The sequence below is a fragment of the Symphalangus syndactylus genome, chromosome 9, assembly GCF_028878055.3.
Source record: "Symphalangus syndactylus isolate Jambi chromosome 9, NHGRI_mSymSyn1-v2.1_pri, whole genome shotgun sequence".
Classification (NCBI taxonomy): Eukaryota; Metazoa; Chordata; class Mammalia; order Primates; family Hylobatidae; genus Symphalangus; species Symphalangus syndactylus.
In genome coordinates this window covers 133,732,791-133,754,114 of record NC_072431.2, presented here as the reverse complement: position 1 = coordinate 133,754,114, position 21,324 = coordinate 133,732,791, and the positions used below count along the sequence as shown (strand labels likewise).

Genomic DNA, 21,324 nt, shown 5'->3' with positions numbered 1-21,324 from the left:
TTGTATTTAGTGATTTAAACAACTAAAACATAACACTAATTAGCTAAATAAAAGATTCATTCCCTTATTTTCCAATTCATTGCCAAATTTTTGCCAAATCTTACTTTTGCTACTGAAGAAAGAAAGAAAAAACTGAAATCCACAAACAATGATGATGAAGAACCACCAGATTTTAATGTTAATTCCACTTTTTTTTTTCCAATCAAGCAACTTCTTATTAGGGTTAATAAAGCTGATCATCTGCTTTTATCTCACTTATCTGCTTGATAAATGAGACATAAACTGATTTAAAAGACAGACAACAAAGAAAGCAAAAGCACCTAAGAAATTCAAAAACAGAGCAATCAGCCACTGAAGAGTTCATAGAATTTTTTTTTGTTTAAATAGGCTGGTGACAAATATATAGGGAATATAAATTTGGTGAAAGACAAATTTACAAATCCTTTTACAGAAATATGCTTCATGTCTGATTAATTGATGTAATTTTCTTATATTCCACATATTTTCTTGATATAAAAATATATACTGAAAACAGAGTTCTGAAAAATAGATGATGTGGGAAAAAACAGACCCAGGAAAATAATCTGACTACCCTTGGTTTAAGTAGCTAGTTGCTATGAACTTTAGTCCTGGGAATGTTACTTCCTGAAATCAGTGCTTTTCCTACTACACTGTACTGCCCTTGGCCTGGAAAAAAAAAAAACAAACAAACCACATTTCATAAGCGAAGGGAAAGAAATTGGTCCAGAGAGAGGTAAAAACATAATGTCCAAACATGTTCAACTGAAAATTAAATTCAAACATATTGCATCAGTACTTTTTTTGTTGTAAGTATATAAAATGTCATCTGCTCTGGCTTTTTAACGCATGGAATATGAAATAAAATTTGACCCTCAAATATACACGCATGCATACATGTGCATTTTAGTCTCTCAAAGCATCCATGATGCAAAATTGAAAAAACAATTTGAATTATACTTAAATATAACTCCCATCCATTTGTGTTAGCTTACCAGATTTGTGCTTCTTGTGTTTTGCTTTTTTTTTGATGATCAATAACTTATTCTGGATCTCAGGTTTGTAAGACTTGAATGCAAGAGAATGAAGACCTTCACGCTTTCTCTGTAAGTTTTCATTCAAAACATCTTTCAATTTCTTTTTTTTCTTTTTCTTCTTTTTTGCCCTCATTTTAGTTACTTTGAGATTCTTGTGGCTCTGTAGTGACTGCTCTAATAGAATATCCCTTACAACTTTGTGGCAGTTAATTTCTGGATGATCACTGTGACTTCCATTTACATGTATTTGGCAAGATTTTAGAGTATTTTCTTTTAATGGACTGGGTTCAATCTTTATTCTGGAAGCTTCACCGTATTTTTCCTGATTTTCTATAAACCTTATTTCACCTGGACTGAGAGGCTCTCCAAAGCCAGTAACTTCCCCTGGACTCCCAGGTTTCTCTAAATTTTCTTTACAACAATCAGTTTTTTTAATTTCACAAGGCCTGCGAATTCTAATTTCATAGCTGGATTTTACTTCCATTTCAACAGAGATGTCATGATTATCCAAGATCATTTTAGCAGGACAGCAAGCTGGATCAAAATTATTTTCCTGCTCTTTCTTGAAGGAAGAGGGCAGGCTGTCTCTACTACATCTATGTTCTCCATTACTTGTACTAACACAGTCACACTTCAATTTCTCCAATTTAATCCGAGGTACTCTTTGTATTTTAATGGGTGGAACTGGAAATTCTGGGGCGTGAAAGGGTCTCTGTTTATAAATCCGTACATCTGCACCACAGAACTGTGGAAAATGTACATAAGCATTCTCCAAATAATCATAACCAAGAATAACTTCCCTGCATTCATGGATAGGCTGTCCAAGTACAGCATCTTGAACTTCCTTTTGTGTTTCATATACAAAGTCACAAAGACCCTTAAGCAGCCATACTTTTTGGTAAAAAGGTAGTTCATGAAAAGGTTTTTCTTCCAATGGATTAACTTCTCCAAGAACTTTAAAAAACTGAGGACACAACCCCAGTTTTTCAGCACAGTTATCAGGATTTTCAGTCTGCCCTACAGCAGTGTACCACTGTTGTACTTTCTGCCTCAGTGCTGCTTCCCAGGTCCTATAAGGCAAAGTAGGTCTTCGATGTAAGGTAGGTCTGCGATGGGGAGGACTTAATAGAGAAGTCATTATTTTCGATAGAAAAGCGTTACACTGAGGCATCAGAAGACAACGTTCCAATTCGTAAAAGACTATTTCTGGCAAATTTAGAATTTGTTGAGCTAAACAAAGGAAATGCCCAATAGCTGGAATTTCCCACATGGTCTCCATACAAGTTGGAGCTGCTTGAGCTAGAAGTTTTCTTTCCCATTCTTCTATTTCCTTTTGACTAGCTTCTTCTGCTTCTTTTCTTTCCTGCTCCCGAAGCCTAAAGAAATTTAACAAAGTATACTATTATTATTTAGGGGGTAACATAAAATGATAAATTTTAAGTATATTTATCTTTAGTCAAAAAGGCAATCAACTGTCCCAGTTTTATTTATTTATTTATTTGAGACAGAGTCTCGCTCTGCCCCCCAGGCTGGAGTGCAGTGGTGCAATCTCAGCTCACTGCAACCTCTGCCTCGTGGGTTCAAGCAATTCTCCTGCCTCAGCCTCCCAAGTAGCAGGGATTACAGGCGCCTGCCACCACACCCAGCTAACGTTTTGCATTTTTTAGTAGAGACGGGGTTTCACCACGTTGGCCAGGCTGGTCTCAAACTCCTGACCCTCAGGTGATCCGCCTGCCTCGGCCTCCCAAAGTGTTGAGATTACAGGCATGGGCTACCATGCCCAGCATGTCCTAGTTTTAAATATCAGTACAAAGTGTCTCATAAAAGTACCATTTTGTTTTTTTCAGATGAAGAAATATACATATCACTTCAGTCTGAATTTGATGGAGGATTGCTGACATAATTATCCTCAAGATAAATTCTTCAATTTATAATGTATATCAACTTCATTTACTAAATGAAAGCACAGTAGAATTTGATTACAACAATTTCTAGAAGTAATATGACTTCATATAAGAGCTGTAAAGATATTTATATCCTTTGACCCCATAATTCCATTCCTAGAAAGTTATACTAAGAAAATAATTCAACAGAAGCAAAAAATTATGTACTTACCAATGTTAACTGGAGTTTTATCATATAAGAAAAACAAAACTATGAAAAAATTGTTTTAAAATTGGGAAATAAACTGGGAATATTATGTAGTCTTAAAAATTAAAATTATTAATATCATGTATAAATACAGAAAATGTCAGAATACAACATAGTACTTAATAGTCATAATGAAAATAAGTATATATTGAGCAGGGAGGTGACAGTATTGCAAAAGTAAATAATTTCTAGGTTAATGGGAATATGAGTGCTTTTTTCCCCTTAAGATTTTTATTAGCACTACTATAAAAACTTAATAAAAAAATGAAATTGATGCAAAGATAGGCATTTAAGTCTTCGTGACCTCAGATTAGCCAATGGTTTCTTAGATCTGACACCCAAAAAATAAGCAACAAGAGAAAAATAGATAAACTGGGTATCATCAAAACTAGAAAATTTTGTGCTTTTAAAAGACATTATCAAGAAAGTAAAGACAACTCACAGAATGGGAGGATGTTTTTGTAAATTATATACTTAATAGGAGAATTGTATATGGAATATATAATGAATACTTACAACTCAATAATGAAAGGACAAATAGCCCAGTTAAAAAATGGACAGGCTGGGCGCAGTGGCTCATGCCTGTAATCCCAGCATTTTGGGAGGCTGAGGCGGGTGGATCATCTGAGGTCAGGAATTTTGAGACCAGCCTGGCCAACATGGTGAAACCCCTTCTCTTCTAAAAACACAAAAATTAGCTGGGCATGGTGGCACATGCCTATAATCCCAGCTACTAGGGAGGCTGAGGCATGAGACTCGCCTGAACCTGGGAGGCAGTGGTTACAGTGAGCCGAGATTGCACCATTGTACTCCAGCCTGGGCAACAAGAGCTAAGCTCTGTCTCAAAAAAAAAAAAAAACAACAAAAAAAAAAAACAAAGAGAAAGAAACTTGAACCTGAATAGATATTTCTTTAAAGATGCGAACAACAAACTGAACAACAAAAGCACATGAAAAGATGCTCAGCCTCATTATCAATTAGATAAATGCAAATCAAAACCAGAATGAGATACTACGCCAAACCTACTTGGATGGTTATTACACAAAAGACAGATAGTAACAAGTATTGGTGAAAAAGTGAAGAAACTAGAAACCTCATACACTGTAGGTAGTATAATTGCTTTTGAAAACGTTACTATGTGATCTAGCAATTCTACTTCTAGGTATATACCCAACAGAAATAAAAACACTTGTCCACATGAAAGCTTGTATATAAATGTTCTTAGCAGTATTATTTACAACAGCCAAAAATGGGAACAAATCAATGTCTGACATTGGCTATTTTTCTATAAATCAGATTGCAATCCAGTAAGATAAATATACAGATAGTAACAACACTACTTTGGCAAATATCACAACTTGCTCTTTTATAGAACAGCCTACTTTTATAATTTTGGTTGAAATGTCATACTATAACTGTCATTAGTGATTTGGTATTTATATATATTACATTTGAGTACCTAAAAAATATTAAATATTCTTAATAAAATTCAACTTTTTTCAAATGTGCTTAGAGTTTTATGGAGTTTTATTTTTTACTGAATGAGGATGGTAGTGGGCAGGTAGAATTTGGCTTCCTCTGTACAGAGCTAGGACTCCAAAAGCACACACACTCAGTAGAGGGGCATACTAGAAAAAAGTCCCTTCCTTCCCCTCATCCTCAACTAGAGGACTGCAAGAAAATTTTTTTGTCTTCACAATAGGAGTGGTGAAGGGAAAAAAAAAAATCCTAAGAATTTGTAACTATAAGCTGACTCATATGGATTTATTGCCCAAATTCACATTTCCTGAGTGCTCAGAAAAACATCACACTAAGAAATGAGTTTAATGTGGTTTCATTCCAATATTGCTGTCAGGTACATGAACAACAACAACAAAATCAAATCTCTAAGGGAATGCACCTTAAGTCTAGACTTCAAGGAACTCCTACTACTATAGTGATAAGAAATGAGTTCACAGTCAAAGATAAAACATAAAAGGAATTAAGATATTAGGAGGGATAGGAAGAAAGAATCTGGCCCCGAGATAATAGATGTAAGAATTATAGGACACAAGGAATACAATGTTCAGTGAAAAGAAACTGAAAACATGAGCAAAGAGAAGGAGATTATAAAAAATGACAAAGCAGTTTTGAATACGAATTAAAAAGAACTTCTAGAAATGAAAAATACAGAAATTAAAATAAAAACAGAGATAACTCCTTGATATAGTTTGGATATTTGCACCCTCCAATTCTCATGCTGAAATTTGATTTCCAATGCTGAAAGCGCGGCCTAGTTACAGGTGTTTCAGTTATGGGGGTAGATCCCTCATGAATAGCTTGGTGCCATTCTCACTGCAGTGAGTAAGTTCTCACTCTACTAGTTGTCACAAGAACTAATTGTTAAAAAGCGCCTGGCACCTTCCTCCTCTCTCTCGTTCTCTTTCTCACCACATGATATGTTGGCTCCCCTTCACCTTTTGCTAGGAGCAGAAGCAGTCTGAGGCGTTCTCCTGATGCAGATGCTGGCCCCATGCTTCCTGTACAACTTACAGAACCATGAGCCAAATAACCCTCTTTTCTTTATAAATTACTCAGCCTCAGGTATTCCTTCACAGCAATGCAAAATGGACTAAGACACTCTTCAACAGCAATAACAGAAGCCAGCACACAATGGAGTATCCTTAATATACTCAGAAAATAAGTGCCAACAGAAATTGCCATTCAGAGTAAAAATATCTCTCAAAAATATAGACAAAAATATTTTCAGACCAAAAAAATGTGATATTTGTGACTAAAAAACACAATCTAAAGGAAATGCTGAAGAATGTGCTTCCAGTGGAAGAACAGTGACCCGTAACTAAAGCACAAAGATAGGAAAAAAAAAAGTGGTAATACATAGGTTAATTTACATAGATATGGCATAAATAATGATTAAAATGCTCTATGGAGTTTAAAAAGAAGACAAAATAGAATTCAATTACATGACAACAACAGCTGGGCCCTGTGGCTCGTGCCTGTAATCCCAGCACTTTGGGAGGCTGAGGTGGGTGGATCACTTGACGTGAGGAGTTCGAGACCAACCTGACCAACATGGTGAAACCCTGTCTCTACTAAAAAAAATACAAAATTAGCTGGGCGTGGTGGTGCATGCCTGTAATCCCAACTACTTGGGAGGCTGAAGCAGGAGAATCGCTTGAACCTCGGAGGTGGAGGCTGCAGTGAGCCAAGATCACACCATTGCACTCCAGCCTGGGCAACAAGAGTGAAACTCCATCACAATTAAAAAAAAAAAAAAAAAAAAAGAATTAGCAATAAGGTCATTAAAGTAGTTACTGAAACTATATTATTCCATTTGGTCAAAAACTTAAGTAGAGACATGAGAGATATAAAAAAGACCCAAACTACACTTTTGGAGATAAAAACTACAATGTCTGAGATGAAAATACACAGAATGCGATTTATGACAGATTAGACACAGCAGAAGAAAAGATTAGTGAACTTGAAGACAGAGATAGAAACTGTCCAAATTGAAATATACAGAAAACATACTTCTACAGTATATACTTAGAAGAAAAGAGATGATTACCGAAAGAAGTTCTAAAATGTGAGAAGAATTGGGAACAAATAAACTGTTAATCATGGGTAAATATGAATAAAAAATAAATTATAAAAACAGTAATAATGTTTAGTTTATGGGTTAAAAATGAGACAGCACTAAATTATTAATCAACAATAATATATGAGATGGACGAGGCAGAAGAGAACAAAATTAAGAAGAGGAATAGAGCTTCCCTATCAGTGGAAGTAGGTGTAAAGAATTCCACAGATAAATAGCAACAGATAATGCCAAATGGAAAAATCAAGAAATAGCAACATAGCATTTATTTAGAAATGTGAACATGATTACCAGAAGAAATAGCTAAAAGTTAAAGGTAGCTGATTCTGAGTCATGGGCTTGAAGTTCAGTTGGGTAAGACTGCTGCCTTTTAGTAGCCTTAAAGATACTCTGTGACTTTTAAATTAGAGAGCGTGTAAAATAAAATAAGTCTTACAGCAATTTTTCAAAGCTAAAAAAAAAAATCAAATGATTTAATCATGTTTATGTTAAATTTACAGATACTGTGTACTTCACCATGAAATTGAGTTTCTCTACACTTTATGTACTGAGAAGGGTAGAATATTTTTCTTCAATATACCGTTATTAACAACAGGCAGAGTTTTCAAGTTATTTCCCATAAAATTTAATTCAGTTTGTTTAAAAGTTTGTAATAGGATACTGTACCTTAGAATCAACCATCAGAAACTGGGTTTGTTTATTACTATTCTTGGCAGAGAAAACTGATTTTGGTTAATCTTGTCATAATTAATCCTGACTATGAGCTCACTATAAAATCACTTATTAGTTACAAAACATCTCAGACTGTAAGTCTAGAAATTCTCCCTTTTTGGTTATACATACATGTAAAATATAATGTTGTTTATGGCAGATTTCTATTTTCAAAATTAAATGTGACACGTTGTTTTTTTCCAAAGGAAAGAAGATAAAGGAATTAGGAAGCGCCAAATAGTAGAATAGATGTGAAGAGTCAACACCAAGTAGGGAAAGGACAGCTAAAAAAAAAAAAAAAAAAAAAAATCTGGGAATCCTGAAGGCAGTGCATACATGACTAACATCAATGAAATACATTTTGTTCTGATAGAGAAGAGTGTTACATGTTCTGCAGTAGTGAAAGAGTGACAACTAGTGCTTGGGGAAGAAAATGAAAGGGAAAGTTGGAGCAGATGAAAAAACTTTTATGGACTTGCTTTGCCTAAAGCAGTGAAAAGCAACTTTTGGCCAATATAAAGATTGGCGATAAGGTAATTTCACAAATTATTTACCTGCTGTGAATATTAAGGACATACAGAAGGGTGAAATAACTTCCCCCAGGTTTTCCTAGCACGTCAGCATAAGAGACAGAAACACAGTTTGCCTGGTAGGCCAAAGTTAGCACAACTGGCTTGCTCCTAGAATAGGAAGAAAATTCATGACACAGTTGAAGTGTGATAATGCCATCTGTGTGCACTATCTGAAGTTAATCAAGGGCTGCTACTCACACTGCTGCTGTTCCTCATACACTGTACCTTTCAGGGGAGGATTACGGAATCTAGCCTCAGACTATGAATACTAAAGAGATGTGAGGAAGGACAAAAAAGTACACGGCTGGTATAGGCCAGCATAAGGCAGAATAGCCCTTTACCTTTAGAAATACAACTATGGAGTCTCTTTCCTGATCCTCAGTAGTGTAGTAAATAGGGAATGGGAGCCTGCTGAAGATCTCTAGAGTTAATATATATAATCAGCCATTTTTAAAAAACTTTAACACTTATAGTTAAAAATTAAAAACAGTATCTTAAAAATGCTAAAGTGGCTGGGTGCGGTGGCTCACGCCTGTAATCCCAGCACTTTGGGAGGCCAAGGCGGACAGATCACGAGGTCAGGAGATTGAGACCATGGTGAAACCCCGTCTCTACTAAAAATACAAAAAATTAGCCGGGCATGGTGGCAGGCACTGGTAGTCCCAGCTACTCGGGAGGCTGAGGCAGGAGAATGGTGTGAACCCGGGAGGCAGAGCTTGCACTGAACCGAGATCGCGTCACTGCACTCCAGCCTGGGCAACAGAGCAAGACTCCGTATCAAAAAAGAAAAAAAAATGCTGAAGTACATCACATTTTGCTGGCAAGGCAGACAAAAAGCCACCTTCCAGAATTATTCTCATTTTAAAAATTTATCCAAAAGTACAGTACTAAAGGCAGATAAAGCAGTGCATGTTTCTAAAATACTAGCTCAAAAAATTAAGCCTTCAATGTTGGGAAAATACCAAAAGACTACCTAAGGATAGTTGCAAAAATAACATTTGCTATTTTTAAAAAGAGGGTACATAAACAATGCTGAATAAACAAGAAAATTGGTTCAATTTTTTTTTTTTTTTTCTGGATCAGCTCTCATTTTTGATGTTGCTCCTTACTGGGTTGTGGCACGTTTGCCTGTAACTCTGTGAAATACTAATCGAAGCTGTGCCTAAGGTTACTTCAGCCATGCAGGATTTGGCAAAAACACTAGGTTTCCAAAAGAAAATTAAGTTTTAAAGTATCCTAACTTTACTATTACAGTTTTATAAACTTTTATTGAATGCTCACCATGTGTGACGACACAAAGAGGTGAGAAAACATGGACCTCACTCTCAAAGACATTACAATTTAGTAAAAAAAAAAAAAAAAAAAAGGAGCTTTAAGAAACAATACAATGTACACAAATTCATGGCATGAAAAAGGGAAGCAAGATATTTATTTATATTTTCTAAGATGAATAACACATATTATATTTTAGAAAAATTAACCATTCATATCAAGTCCATCAGTCAACCTTCTTATTTATCTGCCAACAACAGAATCTCCTCTGGCTAGTTGAAGCAGAAAAGGAATTTATTTAAGGATTAGTAGGGAGCTTATAGAAGCTCTGTTAAGAGTCAGAGAGCCAAACTTAGATGACAAAAAGCCAGAAAACAAGCCCAACCACACTTAGGAGGTTCTCCAGGAAAAACTACACAGTCAGCACTAGTTGGCACCTTTGATACCAAGAACCTGGAACAACCAGAAACTCCTATTACTACCTTTATCAAAAAATAAACCCTCTCACTCAAGATTGCTACCTGATGTTGTTCCCATACAATATCAAGCAAGAAGTATATACCTGCTCATATACCTCTACCCTACCTGGGAGGGGGTTTGAGAATATAAATTTTCTGCTCATATACCTCTACCTTACCTGGGAGGGGGTTTGAGAATATAAATTTTCTGCTCATATACCTCTACCTTACCTGGGAGGGGGTTTGAGAATATAAATTTTCTGCTCATATACCTCTACCTTACCTGGGAGGGGGTTTGAGAATACAAATTTTCTGGCATCTATCCCTGGGAAGTTAAAAATTGTACTACAGGAAATTACCAAAATGTAAGAAAGCTATTTAAAAATGCTGGGTGGCCACAAATGATGAATATATATTTAATTAAGTCATTGCTACTTTGTGTTATAGAGAATACGAAAATAAATCACTTAATTATAAAATCATAGTATTTATTTTACAAAAATAATCACTGGAGTTTAAAAATCTGTTTCAATTCCAGTGATTTCCAAATCAGTAAAATACCAGTAAGTTTGTACAAGTACATGAAATAAAGAGTACTAACAAAATACACACTGGCTGGGCATGGTGGCTCATGCCTGTAATCCCAACACTTTGGAAGGCCAAGGCAGGAGGATGGCTTGAGCCCAGGAGTTCAAGACCAGCCTGGGAAATATAGTGAGACCTCGTCTTTACAAAAAAATGTAAAAATTTGTCAAGTGTAGTGGTCATGCCTGTAATCCCAGCTACTTGGGAGGCTGAGGTGGGAGGATAACTTGAGCCTGGGAGGTGGAGTCTGCAGTGAGTCGTGATCACACCACCCCAGCCTGGGAGACAGAGTGAGAACCTGTCTCAAAAAAAACCCACAAACAAAAAAAAAAATCCACTATTTCTGAAAATCCAAATAGTTTTGCAAAAAAGGAACAGTGAACAGATCTAGTATTTTTAAGACAACTAAAGTAGACTTAAATTATCAAAACTGCTACCTAATAATGTCATATTCCAGATTAATAGAAATTTACTTGAGGAGAACCAACTGCCAATTTTCATCGATTTTATTTTTTAAGTATCTAAAATGGCTGGTATGGTGGCTCACACCTATAATTCCAGCACTTTGGGAGGCCGAGGAGGGCAGATCACCTGAGGTCAGGAGTTCGACACCAGCCTGGGCAACATGGTGAAATCCCATCTCTACTAAAAATACAAAAATTTGCTGGGCATAGTGGCAGCACCTGTAGCCCTAGCTACTCAGGAGGTTGAGGTGGGAGAATCACTTGAACCCGGGAGGCGGAGGCTGCAGTAAGCCAAGACTGTACCACTGCACTACAGCCTGGGCAACAAAGCAAGACTCCATCTCAAAAAAAAAAAAAAAAAAAAAAGAAGTTATCTAAAATGTGTTATCTACTTTCCTGTTTAGTAAACAAGGTATACAAAATATTATTTAATCATTCCTTAATGGCTTTAGGTCATCATTATAAACAGAATGTGGTGGTGGTTGTGATTAGCTGAAAGACTATTTCAGCAATAAATTAATCAGCTCTTTCACTCAATTTTCTCAGACTTTCACTTAGAGGGCTGCTGTCTCCTAAATCAACAGGGTCTCTCTACACCAGTTTCCCCAAGACTGCCTGTTGTCCTATTAGCATTTTCTTGAAGATGGCCAGACTACCAAGCCTTTCTCAGTATTTATTCCTCTCTGTTCAACAGGCCATCACTCGCCATCTCCTTTATACTGGTGTCCAGTGCTGTCCAAACTAATAAAGACAGCAATAGAGGAATGCCAGGATTTTAAATCTGGCAATCTAAGAAGCCATTATTTTGATAGCATATACTGCACAAGGAAGGTAATCAGCCTACCGTATAAAAATTAAAATATAGAGTGGGGAGCTTCCTTCCTTTAAATGGAATAGGTAACAAATTAGAAACCAAATTGTTACATTTAAAGATTGTAAAAAATTTGTGTAGACCAGGGCTGATTTAAAAAAAACTTCACACACACACACACACACAGTGTGTATATATATATATATACACAGAGAGAGACAGAGAGAGAGAGAGAGTAAAAATTTAAAAATAATCCACTTTTGAGTTTGTGTCTACCCAGATGATCAGCTGTAAATTATCAGATGTCCATCAGATACCAGATAAAGTATTACCATATTAAAATATATACTAAATTTTCAGGCTGCTGCTATCTTGATCTCAAACTTCTGATATAACAGGTGTTTTAACCTACTTAACAAAATGAGAACTGTTTTCCCCACTTCTTATGCCAAAGGTTTTAATTAAAACAACAATAACAACAACAAAACACCTTCCCCTGTCTTCTAACATGACCGTCCTATGATTTCAAAGTCCTTTCCCTATCTAAATTTATAAAATCTATACTCTCAGCTAGTCTCTGACTAACTCTTGACATGGTATTAGATTGACAGATTAGATTGTTTGCCTCTAGATCCATTCTCCATCCTTCACTGTAAGGTTTATCTGTATCAATAGGCATCTCATTCTCAGTCTTGCCTTGGGTTCATCCATGGAGGGACCTGGGAGGTAATCAGAAAGATAAAAGAAAGTGGGATGAAGCATTTATTTCCCTGGCTCCCTCCTCTTGAGGTTGCCTTGGGCTTTGTCCTTCAATAGAAGTATCTTCTCAAAACAGTCTCTTCTCTATAACTGTTTCCTGGGTACCAGTTACTCTCTCTGCTTGCCCTGGTTACAGCCTTATTTCTTAAGATTCTGCTACATTGTAACCCCTTTGAAAATAAACCCTCTTTGAAATATCCTAATTTGAATGTGCCACATGTTTCCTGGCAGAGGAGAGACACTGATACCAACACTGACAGATGCGACATCCAGAGAAGATATTAAGCAGGCAATTCGGTCTGAAACTTAAAGGAGAGATCTGATCGATCGATCTATCTATCTATCTATCTATCTATCTATCTATCTATCCATCCATCCATTCATCTATCCAATCTGTTTATCATCAATTAATCTATCTATCTATCTATCTATCTATCTAATCTGTCTATCTATCTAATTTAATCTATCCATCTCTGTGTCCATCCTCAAGGGAGACACAAGCATGTTTACTATAGCATTCTATAATAATGAAACAACAGAAATACTTCAAAATGTCCATCTCTTCTGGAAAATGGATACACTGAAATACAGTCACATGATGTAATACTATTATATAGTTATTATATAAGGCTTGAAATAAACTAGAACAAAACAGTTCAACATGAATAAAGCTCAGATACGTAAATAAATGGAAACAGAAAGTTGTAAGGGATAAAAGACTATACTTTGGGTAAAGTGTACACTGCTCGGGTGACGGGTGCACCAGAATCTCAGAAATCACCACTAAAGAACTTATTCATGAAACCAAACACCACCTGTTCCCCAAAAACCTATTGAAATTGTATGTATGTATGTATGTATGTATGTGTGTGTATATATTTTTTTTAAGTTGCCAATTATATGAAGGTTAACGACATGCAAAAGTGTTATACATTATCTACAAATATATACCTATGTAATTAAAACGTTAAAAATGCATGGAAATGACCACTTTTTGTGGTCATGATGAAGTAACTGAACCAAACTTACCCTCCTACTGTAAGCAGCTACAAACTGAACACAATATACAAAACATACATTTTCAGACACTGGACAAACAGTGCAGGACTGTGGTCACCAAGAGAAGTGAAACAAATGAGATGATCCCTACAATTGCCCAGTGCTAGGACAGTTGGTTTGAATAGTTGTCCCCTCCAAAACTCGTGCTGAAATTTAATCCACAATGTGGCAGTACTGAGAGGTGGGGCCTTCAAGAGGTTATTGGGTCATGAGGGTTCTGCCCAAATGAGTGGATTAATGAGTTATCATGGGAATGGGGCTGACGGCTTTATAAGAAGAAGTTAGACTTGAGCTAGCACACTCAGCCCCCTCACCATGTGATGCCCTGTGCAGTTTCGGGACTCTGCAGAGAGTTGCCACCAGCAAGACGACTACCAGATGTACTCCCTGACCTTGGACTTCACATCCTCTATAACTCTAAAAAATAAATTACTTCTCTTCATAAATTATCCAGTTTCCAGTATCCTGTTATAAGCAACAGAAAATAAACTAAGACATCCAGTTTTCTGACTGAAGGCAGTTTTTAGACTATGAGAACAGAAAGTCGGGAACAGGGAGTCCAGTGGAGTGGAGTTGAGGGGATAGAGATTGGCATCTGGGGAGGATGAAGCACCTGGAAGTTGTGTGATAATTCCAAAAAGAAGGAAGTTATACAGAACAGAAATCTATATTGTATTTTAAATTTTGAATTTTTTAAATTGTAGTATTGTTATTTTTATTGTTTTTTCCCCAAACATGGGAAATATTTGGGAAATATGCAGTTGGTTGAATCAGTGCATGTGGAACCTGCTGACACGGACAGCCGACTGTCCTGGCTGTGACTTCCTAGAGTTAAACTCCAAAAAGTTAAATCTGACCAGAATATTATAAGGTAGCAATTCGGACAGCCACACAAACTGAGGAAGTAACTGAGTTCTGACCAGCTGAAGCAGAAAGTCCTCAGTCACCACTTGGGGGCATTTAGCAGAGGTCTGAGAGGGATTATGCTGTTGTAGGGCTGAACTGGAGTGAAGGCTATTTCAGACACACCGTAAAACAGCCTAAAACCTGGACTTTTCAAACTGTTCTACAAGAAATTTAACTGCTTGCCAGAACAAAGCCTAATCCTCTTCAAAGGAAGTAAATAAAACTCCAGACTCAACAAAGCAATGTTCCCAATGTCTAATTTCCAATAAAAATTACTGGACATGCCAAGAAGCATAAAAATATAACCAGGAGAAAAACAATACAAAGACTTAGAAAGCACAAAGATGATGAAGTTAGAGATTAGAAATTAAAACATGAAGATAATGACAGAAATGAAGATATATAAAAAACAGAACTAAATGTAACTTTTAGAGATAAAAAAATTATATTCAGTAAACAGTTCACTAGATTAAACACTGCAGAAGAAAATATAAGCAACCTTGAAAAGAGCACAGAGAAGACTGAAAGTCTATGGATCAAAGAAGCGAAATGAACCTCAAGCAAGATAAACACAAACACACACACATAAGCTCACACCAAATGCACATGACAAACTGCTGAAAGCTAATTATAAAGAGAAAAACTTAAAGGCAGTTAGAGAAATAAGATCGACCACCCATATAGGAACAAAGATAAGGAAGTCAGCAGGCTTCTTTTAAAAAACTATGCATAGTAAAACATGTCACACTTAAAGTGCTGATAGGAAAAAACCTGTCAATACAGAGTCACATATGTATATGCATTACACACACATGCACACACACACACACACACACACACCCCTCTCCATCCTTCAAGATGTAAGGAAAAATAAAAACTTTTTCAGACAAGAAAAAACTCAGAATTCATTGTTGGCAGACCTGTATTACAAGAAATGCTAAAAGAGCTCTTTAGACAGTAGAAAAATGATATCAGATGGTATCATGGATCAATATAAAGGAAGGCAGAATGTTGGGAAGGGTAAATGCATGGATTAAATATAAAATACTTCTTTTTTCATTCTTTAATTTCTTCAAAACACAACTATTTAAAGCGCATACAATAACAGTGTATTGGGGGTTTAAAACACTTGTAGAAGGCAGGCATATGACAACAGCACAAAGAATGAAAAATGGTATATAGAGGCATACTGTCAAGCGGTACAGCATTATTTGAAACTGACCATGTTAAATTAAAGCACATCCTGTAAATTCTACAAAAACTACTTTGAAAAAATAAAACAATGAGGCAGAGCATTATAATAGGCCAACACTGGAGATAAAATGGAATATTAAAGAATGTAAGAAATATTACCAGGGATAAAAAGGGACATAATAAGAAAGAAGTCAATACATCAAAAAACATAAAAGCCATAAATATCTATGCATCTAATAGCACAGTTTCAAATTACATGAAGCAAAACCTGACAAAACTCAGAGAGACAAAAGGTTACTGTACTAAAGTCTGTACTTCTAGATATATTAGCAATAAATAACTGTAAATTAAATTTTAAAATGACTTACAATTACATAAAAACCATGAAATATGTAGGGAAAAAGGTAACCAAATACGTAAAAAATGTGCACACCAAAAACTACAAAATACAGCTAAGAAAAAAAGAAAACAAAACAATTATCCAGAAATTGATAACTTCCATGTAATCTCAATCAACCTTTCCAGGCTTTTTCTGTAGAAATTAACAATATGATTTCAAAATTACACAAAAAGTGAAGGTCCTAGTATAGACAAACGAATTTGAAAAAAAAACCCATAAAGTTGGAAGACATGCTATTTAATTTCAAGACTTACTGTAAAGTTATAGTAATCAAATCAATATAGTGCTAACATAAAGATACACCTATAGCTAAATGAAACAGAACACAGTTCAGAAAGACTCACAAATAATACGTTCAATTGCTTTTCAACAAAGATGCAAAGGTAATTCAGTGGTGAAAGAACAGTTTTTTTTTCAACAAATGATACTGAAGGAACTGGCAATCCATATGGAAAAAAGCAAAGTTTTTCCTTACTTCATATCACACACAAAAATTAACTTCAAAAGAATAAACATAACCAGAAAAACCAAAACATAAAAAATTCTAGAACAAAAATTTCCATAACCTTGGGTACGCTAAGATTCCTTAGGTAGGTCCACAAAAACATTAAAAAAAAGGATGATTCGAACTTCCAAGACAAAAAACTTTTCCAAAAACACTGAAAATGAAGGCCATGGACTGAGAAACACTTGAGAACACATATATCTGACAAAGGGCTTATATCCAGAATACATAAAGAATTCTTGGCCGGGCGCGGTGGCTCATGCCTGTAATCCCAGCACTGTGGAAGGCCGAGGTGGGCAGATCACCTGACCAACATGGAGAAACCCCATCTCTACTAAAAATACAGAATTAGCCGAGTGTGGTGGTGCTTGCCTGTAATCCCAGCTACTCAGGAGGCTGAGGCAGGAGAATCGCTTGAACCTGGGAGGCGGAGGTTGTGGTCAGCCAAGATTGCGCCACTGCACTCCAGCCTGGGCAACAACGGCAAAACTCCGTCTCAAAAAAAAAAAAAAGAAAAGAATTCTTACAGTTCAATAATAAAATGCATGGGAATGAGAAACAAAAAAGTTAAGATGGGGTATCTTCTATACCAGAAGTACAAGGAAACTAGATCGCATTTATGGCTAATTCTTTTTTTTTTTTTTTTTTTTTTGAGACGGAGTCTCGCCCTGTCACCCAGGCTGGAGTGCAGTGGCGCGATCTCGGCTCACTGCAAGCTCCGCCTCCCGGGTTCACACCATTCTCCTGCCTCAGCCTCTCTGAGTAGCTGGGACTACAGGCACCCGCCACCACGCCCGGCTCATTTTTTTGTATTTTTAGTAGAGACGGAGTTTCACCATGGTCTCGATCTCCTGACCTCGTGATCTGCCCGCCTCCACCTCCCAAAGTGCTGGGATTATAAGTGTGAGCCACCGCGCCCCGCATATGGCTAATTCTTAAAAAAAAAAAAATTGTTGGGTTGTGGGCACATAGGCTTTTTTAAAATTATTATTATTTTAAGGTCCAGGATACAAGTGCAGGACGTGCAGCTTTGTTACACAGGTAAACACGTGCCATGGTGGTTTGCTGCACCTATCAACCCATCACCTAGGTATTAAGTTCAGCATGCATTAGCTATTTATTCTGATGCTCTCCCTCCCCCAACCCCCCTTACAGGCCCCAGTGTGTGTTGTTCCCCTCCCTGTGTCCATGTGTTCTCACTGTTCAGCTCCCACTTATAAGTGAGAACATGTGGTGTTTAGTTTTCTGTTCCTGTGTTAGTTTGCTGAGGATAATGACTTCCAGCTTCATCCATGTCCCTGCAAATGACATGATCTAACTCCTTTCTATGGCTGCATAGTATTCCATGGTCTGTATTTACCACATTTTCTTTATCCAGTCTATCATTGCTGAGCATTTGGGTTGATTCCATGTCTTTGCTATTGTGAATAGTGCTGCAATGAATACAGGTGTGCATGTACCTTTATAACAGAATGATTTATATTCCTTTGGGTTATATACCCAGTAATGGAATTGCTGGGTCAAATGGTTCTAGATCTTTGAGGAATCATCATACTGTCTTCCACAATGGCTGAACTAATTTACATTCCCACCAACATTGTAAAAGCCTTCCTACTTCTCCACAACACAGGCTTTAATTTTATTTATTCTTTGTTCTATGCTTAAAATATTTTATAATTTAAAACATTAACACTAAAAGAGATAGCTTAATTCATATAACTCCATTAAATTATCATAGTGACTATGACATTTAACAGAGGGTTTTCCTCCCGTGGCTTATTCTCTTATGTTTATTTGATGTCAGGGCACACACAGATTGATTCATATTCAGTTTCCTACTACCCATTCCTGCTTGGATATGTAAATGTTTTCATTATCATATTAAACAATTTATTCAAAACAAATTCACTGCTTTTTCCCCTACCTGGACTCACATTTTCAAGCTCTTCTATTTTCTTTGCTAGTTTTATCATTTTACAAATCAAAAAATGGTATACTGCTTAGGAGCACAAGCTCTAGAGACAGACTGATTGGGCTCCAATCTTGAGTTCACTACTCAAAAACTGTTATGACCTTGGGCAAGTTACTTAATCACTCTGGGCCTCAGGATAAATGCTGAATACAAGGAAGGTGCTTAGAGCTAAACCTGGCAAATACTCATGCTCAATAAACATTAGCCATTCTTTTTTTAATCTTATTGTTTATATCACTACTACTATTACAACTACTCTGACTTATCTTTCTCTCTTCCTTTGTTCTCCCTATATCAAGGAAGATACTAAGTCCTGTTAATTGTTCTCAGGACAACCTGATTTCTTCCAATTTCTGGTGACCAGTATTGGAGGTGGTGACCAGTAGTGGAGATGTAGACTACTACAGCCCTCTTCGTACAAGCCTTCCTTTTCTTCAGTTCTCCCCATTCCAATCTACAGTACACTATTGTCAAGTTAATCTTTACCCCTTTCCATAAGCCCTCCTTTCCTATAGTAGGAGTGGTTCTGCAAAGCTCTGCACAAGGAAAAAAAAAATACAGCAGGTTTCCAAATTAATTACTGCTGGAAAAAGTATGTGGTAGAAAGTCTCAAGGCTGAGTTTTAATCCTACAAATTTCAAAGCAAGTTACATTTATTATTATTCGAAGAGCAACAAAATATTATAAATTGCCTCTGACCAGCATTAACAAGTCCTTATAACATTAGTAATCACTCCTAACATAGTTTGCAATTTGACTTAGTACTATAAAAATAACTAGTCTTTTTTTTGTTTGCCAGTATAGAAACATCAGTGTCACTTACCTCTCTGGGCCCTGGTTCTCTTTTTATAAATTAAAAAGTTATACAAATGCCTTCCCTCTTACGCTCCTAGACCCTAGAAGCTACCATTAATTGTGCACAACACTTTTTCCTGATGAGCCCAGAGTAAGCAGTTATCCAGGATATTAATTCCAATGGAGGAACAGGCAGAGGTGAATTTATGTCATGCTTGAACTACATAATCTCTGGAGTTTCTCCTGATTTTAAAGGTCTGTGATTCTGTTCTAAAACTACAAACCTATAGAAAATTCCTCTAATTTAAAACTTATAATTCACTTGAGAATGACTACTACTAGAAATCTAGAAAGCACTCTGAAATATTCTGTAGAAATTATTTTTGTACAGCTTCAAGATAAGTGGTTTTAAATTTTAAAATTATATTTTAAACAAATTTTATTGTGATATTTCATTATGAATTCATACTTTTGTAATAATGCATTTTGGAACACTACTAAAATGGGCCCAGAAATCTGATAATGGGCACATAAAAATTATGCAGCTAAAATTATGAAATTTTTTTTTAACGTTTACCTTTTTTCTTCTTTTGCTCTCAGCTGTTCTTCCTGTCTCAAAACTTGAACCATTATAGATTCAAAAACTCCACTTGTCAAGCCTGCCAAACTTCGCGGTGTTGACCGACGCCTTGTTGAGGTACATGCAGTTCCCTTCTCATCCTCCAATCCATAATAGCCTCTAGATGTAACTGCTATCGTTGTCTTTTCTCTCAAGTGCCTTGGAGAAGAATAAGTCAATTCAGAAGGTCAAATCTTCTGGATAAGCAATAAACCCCCTTAGCCAGCAACTTAAGAATCCCTTTTGCTAAATACATAAAAGTATTTAAACCTTACTTACTTAGCTTTGTTCTAAATTTTTATCCTCCCTTCACAATTTCTCATACTCCTTATGCCATAAAATCAGAGTGATAGTCCCTTCCCTACATTAAAAAAAAAATCTGAGACTGAAGCATTTAAAATATTGACTAAAGCACTATCACTTTAATAGAAAACAAAGTTTATTGTTTGCAATATATTTCATACTATCTATTATTGGTATGAGAAAATGTACAATAATACAGAAACATTTGGAAAAAGAAAATGTAAAATGATACATAAACACTTTGAAAAAATTATAAACAGCCGGGTGCGGTGGCTCATGGCTGCAATCTCAGCAATTTGGGAGGCCGAGGCGGGTGGATTATCTGACGTCGGGAGTTTGAGACCAGCCTGACCAACATGGAGAAGCCCTGGCTCTACTAAAAATACAAAATTAGCCGGGCATGGTGGCACATGCCTGTAATTCCAGCTACTCGGCAGGCTGAGGCAGGAGAATCACTTGAACCAGGAGGAGGCAGAGGTTGTGGCGAGCAGAGATCGCGTCATTGCACTGCAGCCTGGGCAACAAGAGAGAAACTCTTTCTCATTTAAAAAAAGAAAAAAAAAACACAAAAATTAGTCAGGCATGGTGGTGAGCGCCTGTAGACCCAATTATTAATATATTAATACTTCGGAGGCTAAGGTGGGAGGACTGATGCTTGGGAGGTTGAGGCTGCAGTGAGCTGAGATCGTACCACTCCACTCCAGCCTGGGTGACAGAGATCCTACCTCAAAAAAAAAAAAAATTATATAAATTAAAAGTTGACCCTATAGTTATATTTCCCTGCTTTCCTACAGGCTTTAACATAAAATAGGCTAAAGGTTCATTAAAATGTAAATCTTTTATTTTTTTTTTGAGACAGAGACTCTGTCACCCAGGATGGGGTGCAGTGGCGTGATCCTGCAGCTTCAACCTCCCTGGGCTCAGGTGATCCTCCTACCTCAGCCTCCTCAGTAGCTGGGACCACAGGCATGTGCCACCACACCTGGCTAACTTTTGTAATTTTGTAGAGACAGGGTTTCACCATGTTGCCCAGGCTGGTCTTGAACGCCTGGTCTCAAGTGATCAGCCCACCTTGGCCTCCCAAAGTGCTGGGATTACAGGCATGAGCCACCCCACCCAGCCAAACATAAATCTT

The 21,324-nt window shown here is 36.6% G+C and overlaps 1 protein-coding gene across 3 annotated transcripts in view; it reads right to left on the bottom strand.

Annotated features, from left to right (window-relative positions):
- BRD10 (bromodomain containing 10) overlaps positions 1–21,324 on the bottom strand; it is an 87,698-nt gene that overhangs the window by 47,587 nt on the left and 18,787 nt on the right. For all 3 annotated transcript variants that reach the window (XM_055294292.2, XM_055294293.2, XM_055294294.2), the window contains exons 2-3: positions 19,845–20,045; positions 1,014–2,431 (exon numbers count right to left, since the gene is read on the bottom strand). In XM_055294292.2, coding sequence (XP_055150267.1) covers positions 1,014–2,431; positions 19,845–20,045 — 1,619 coding nt within the window. The remainder of the gene's footprint in view (positions 1–1,013; positions 2,432–19,844; positions 20,046–21,324) is intronic.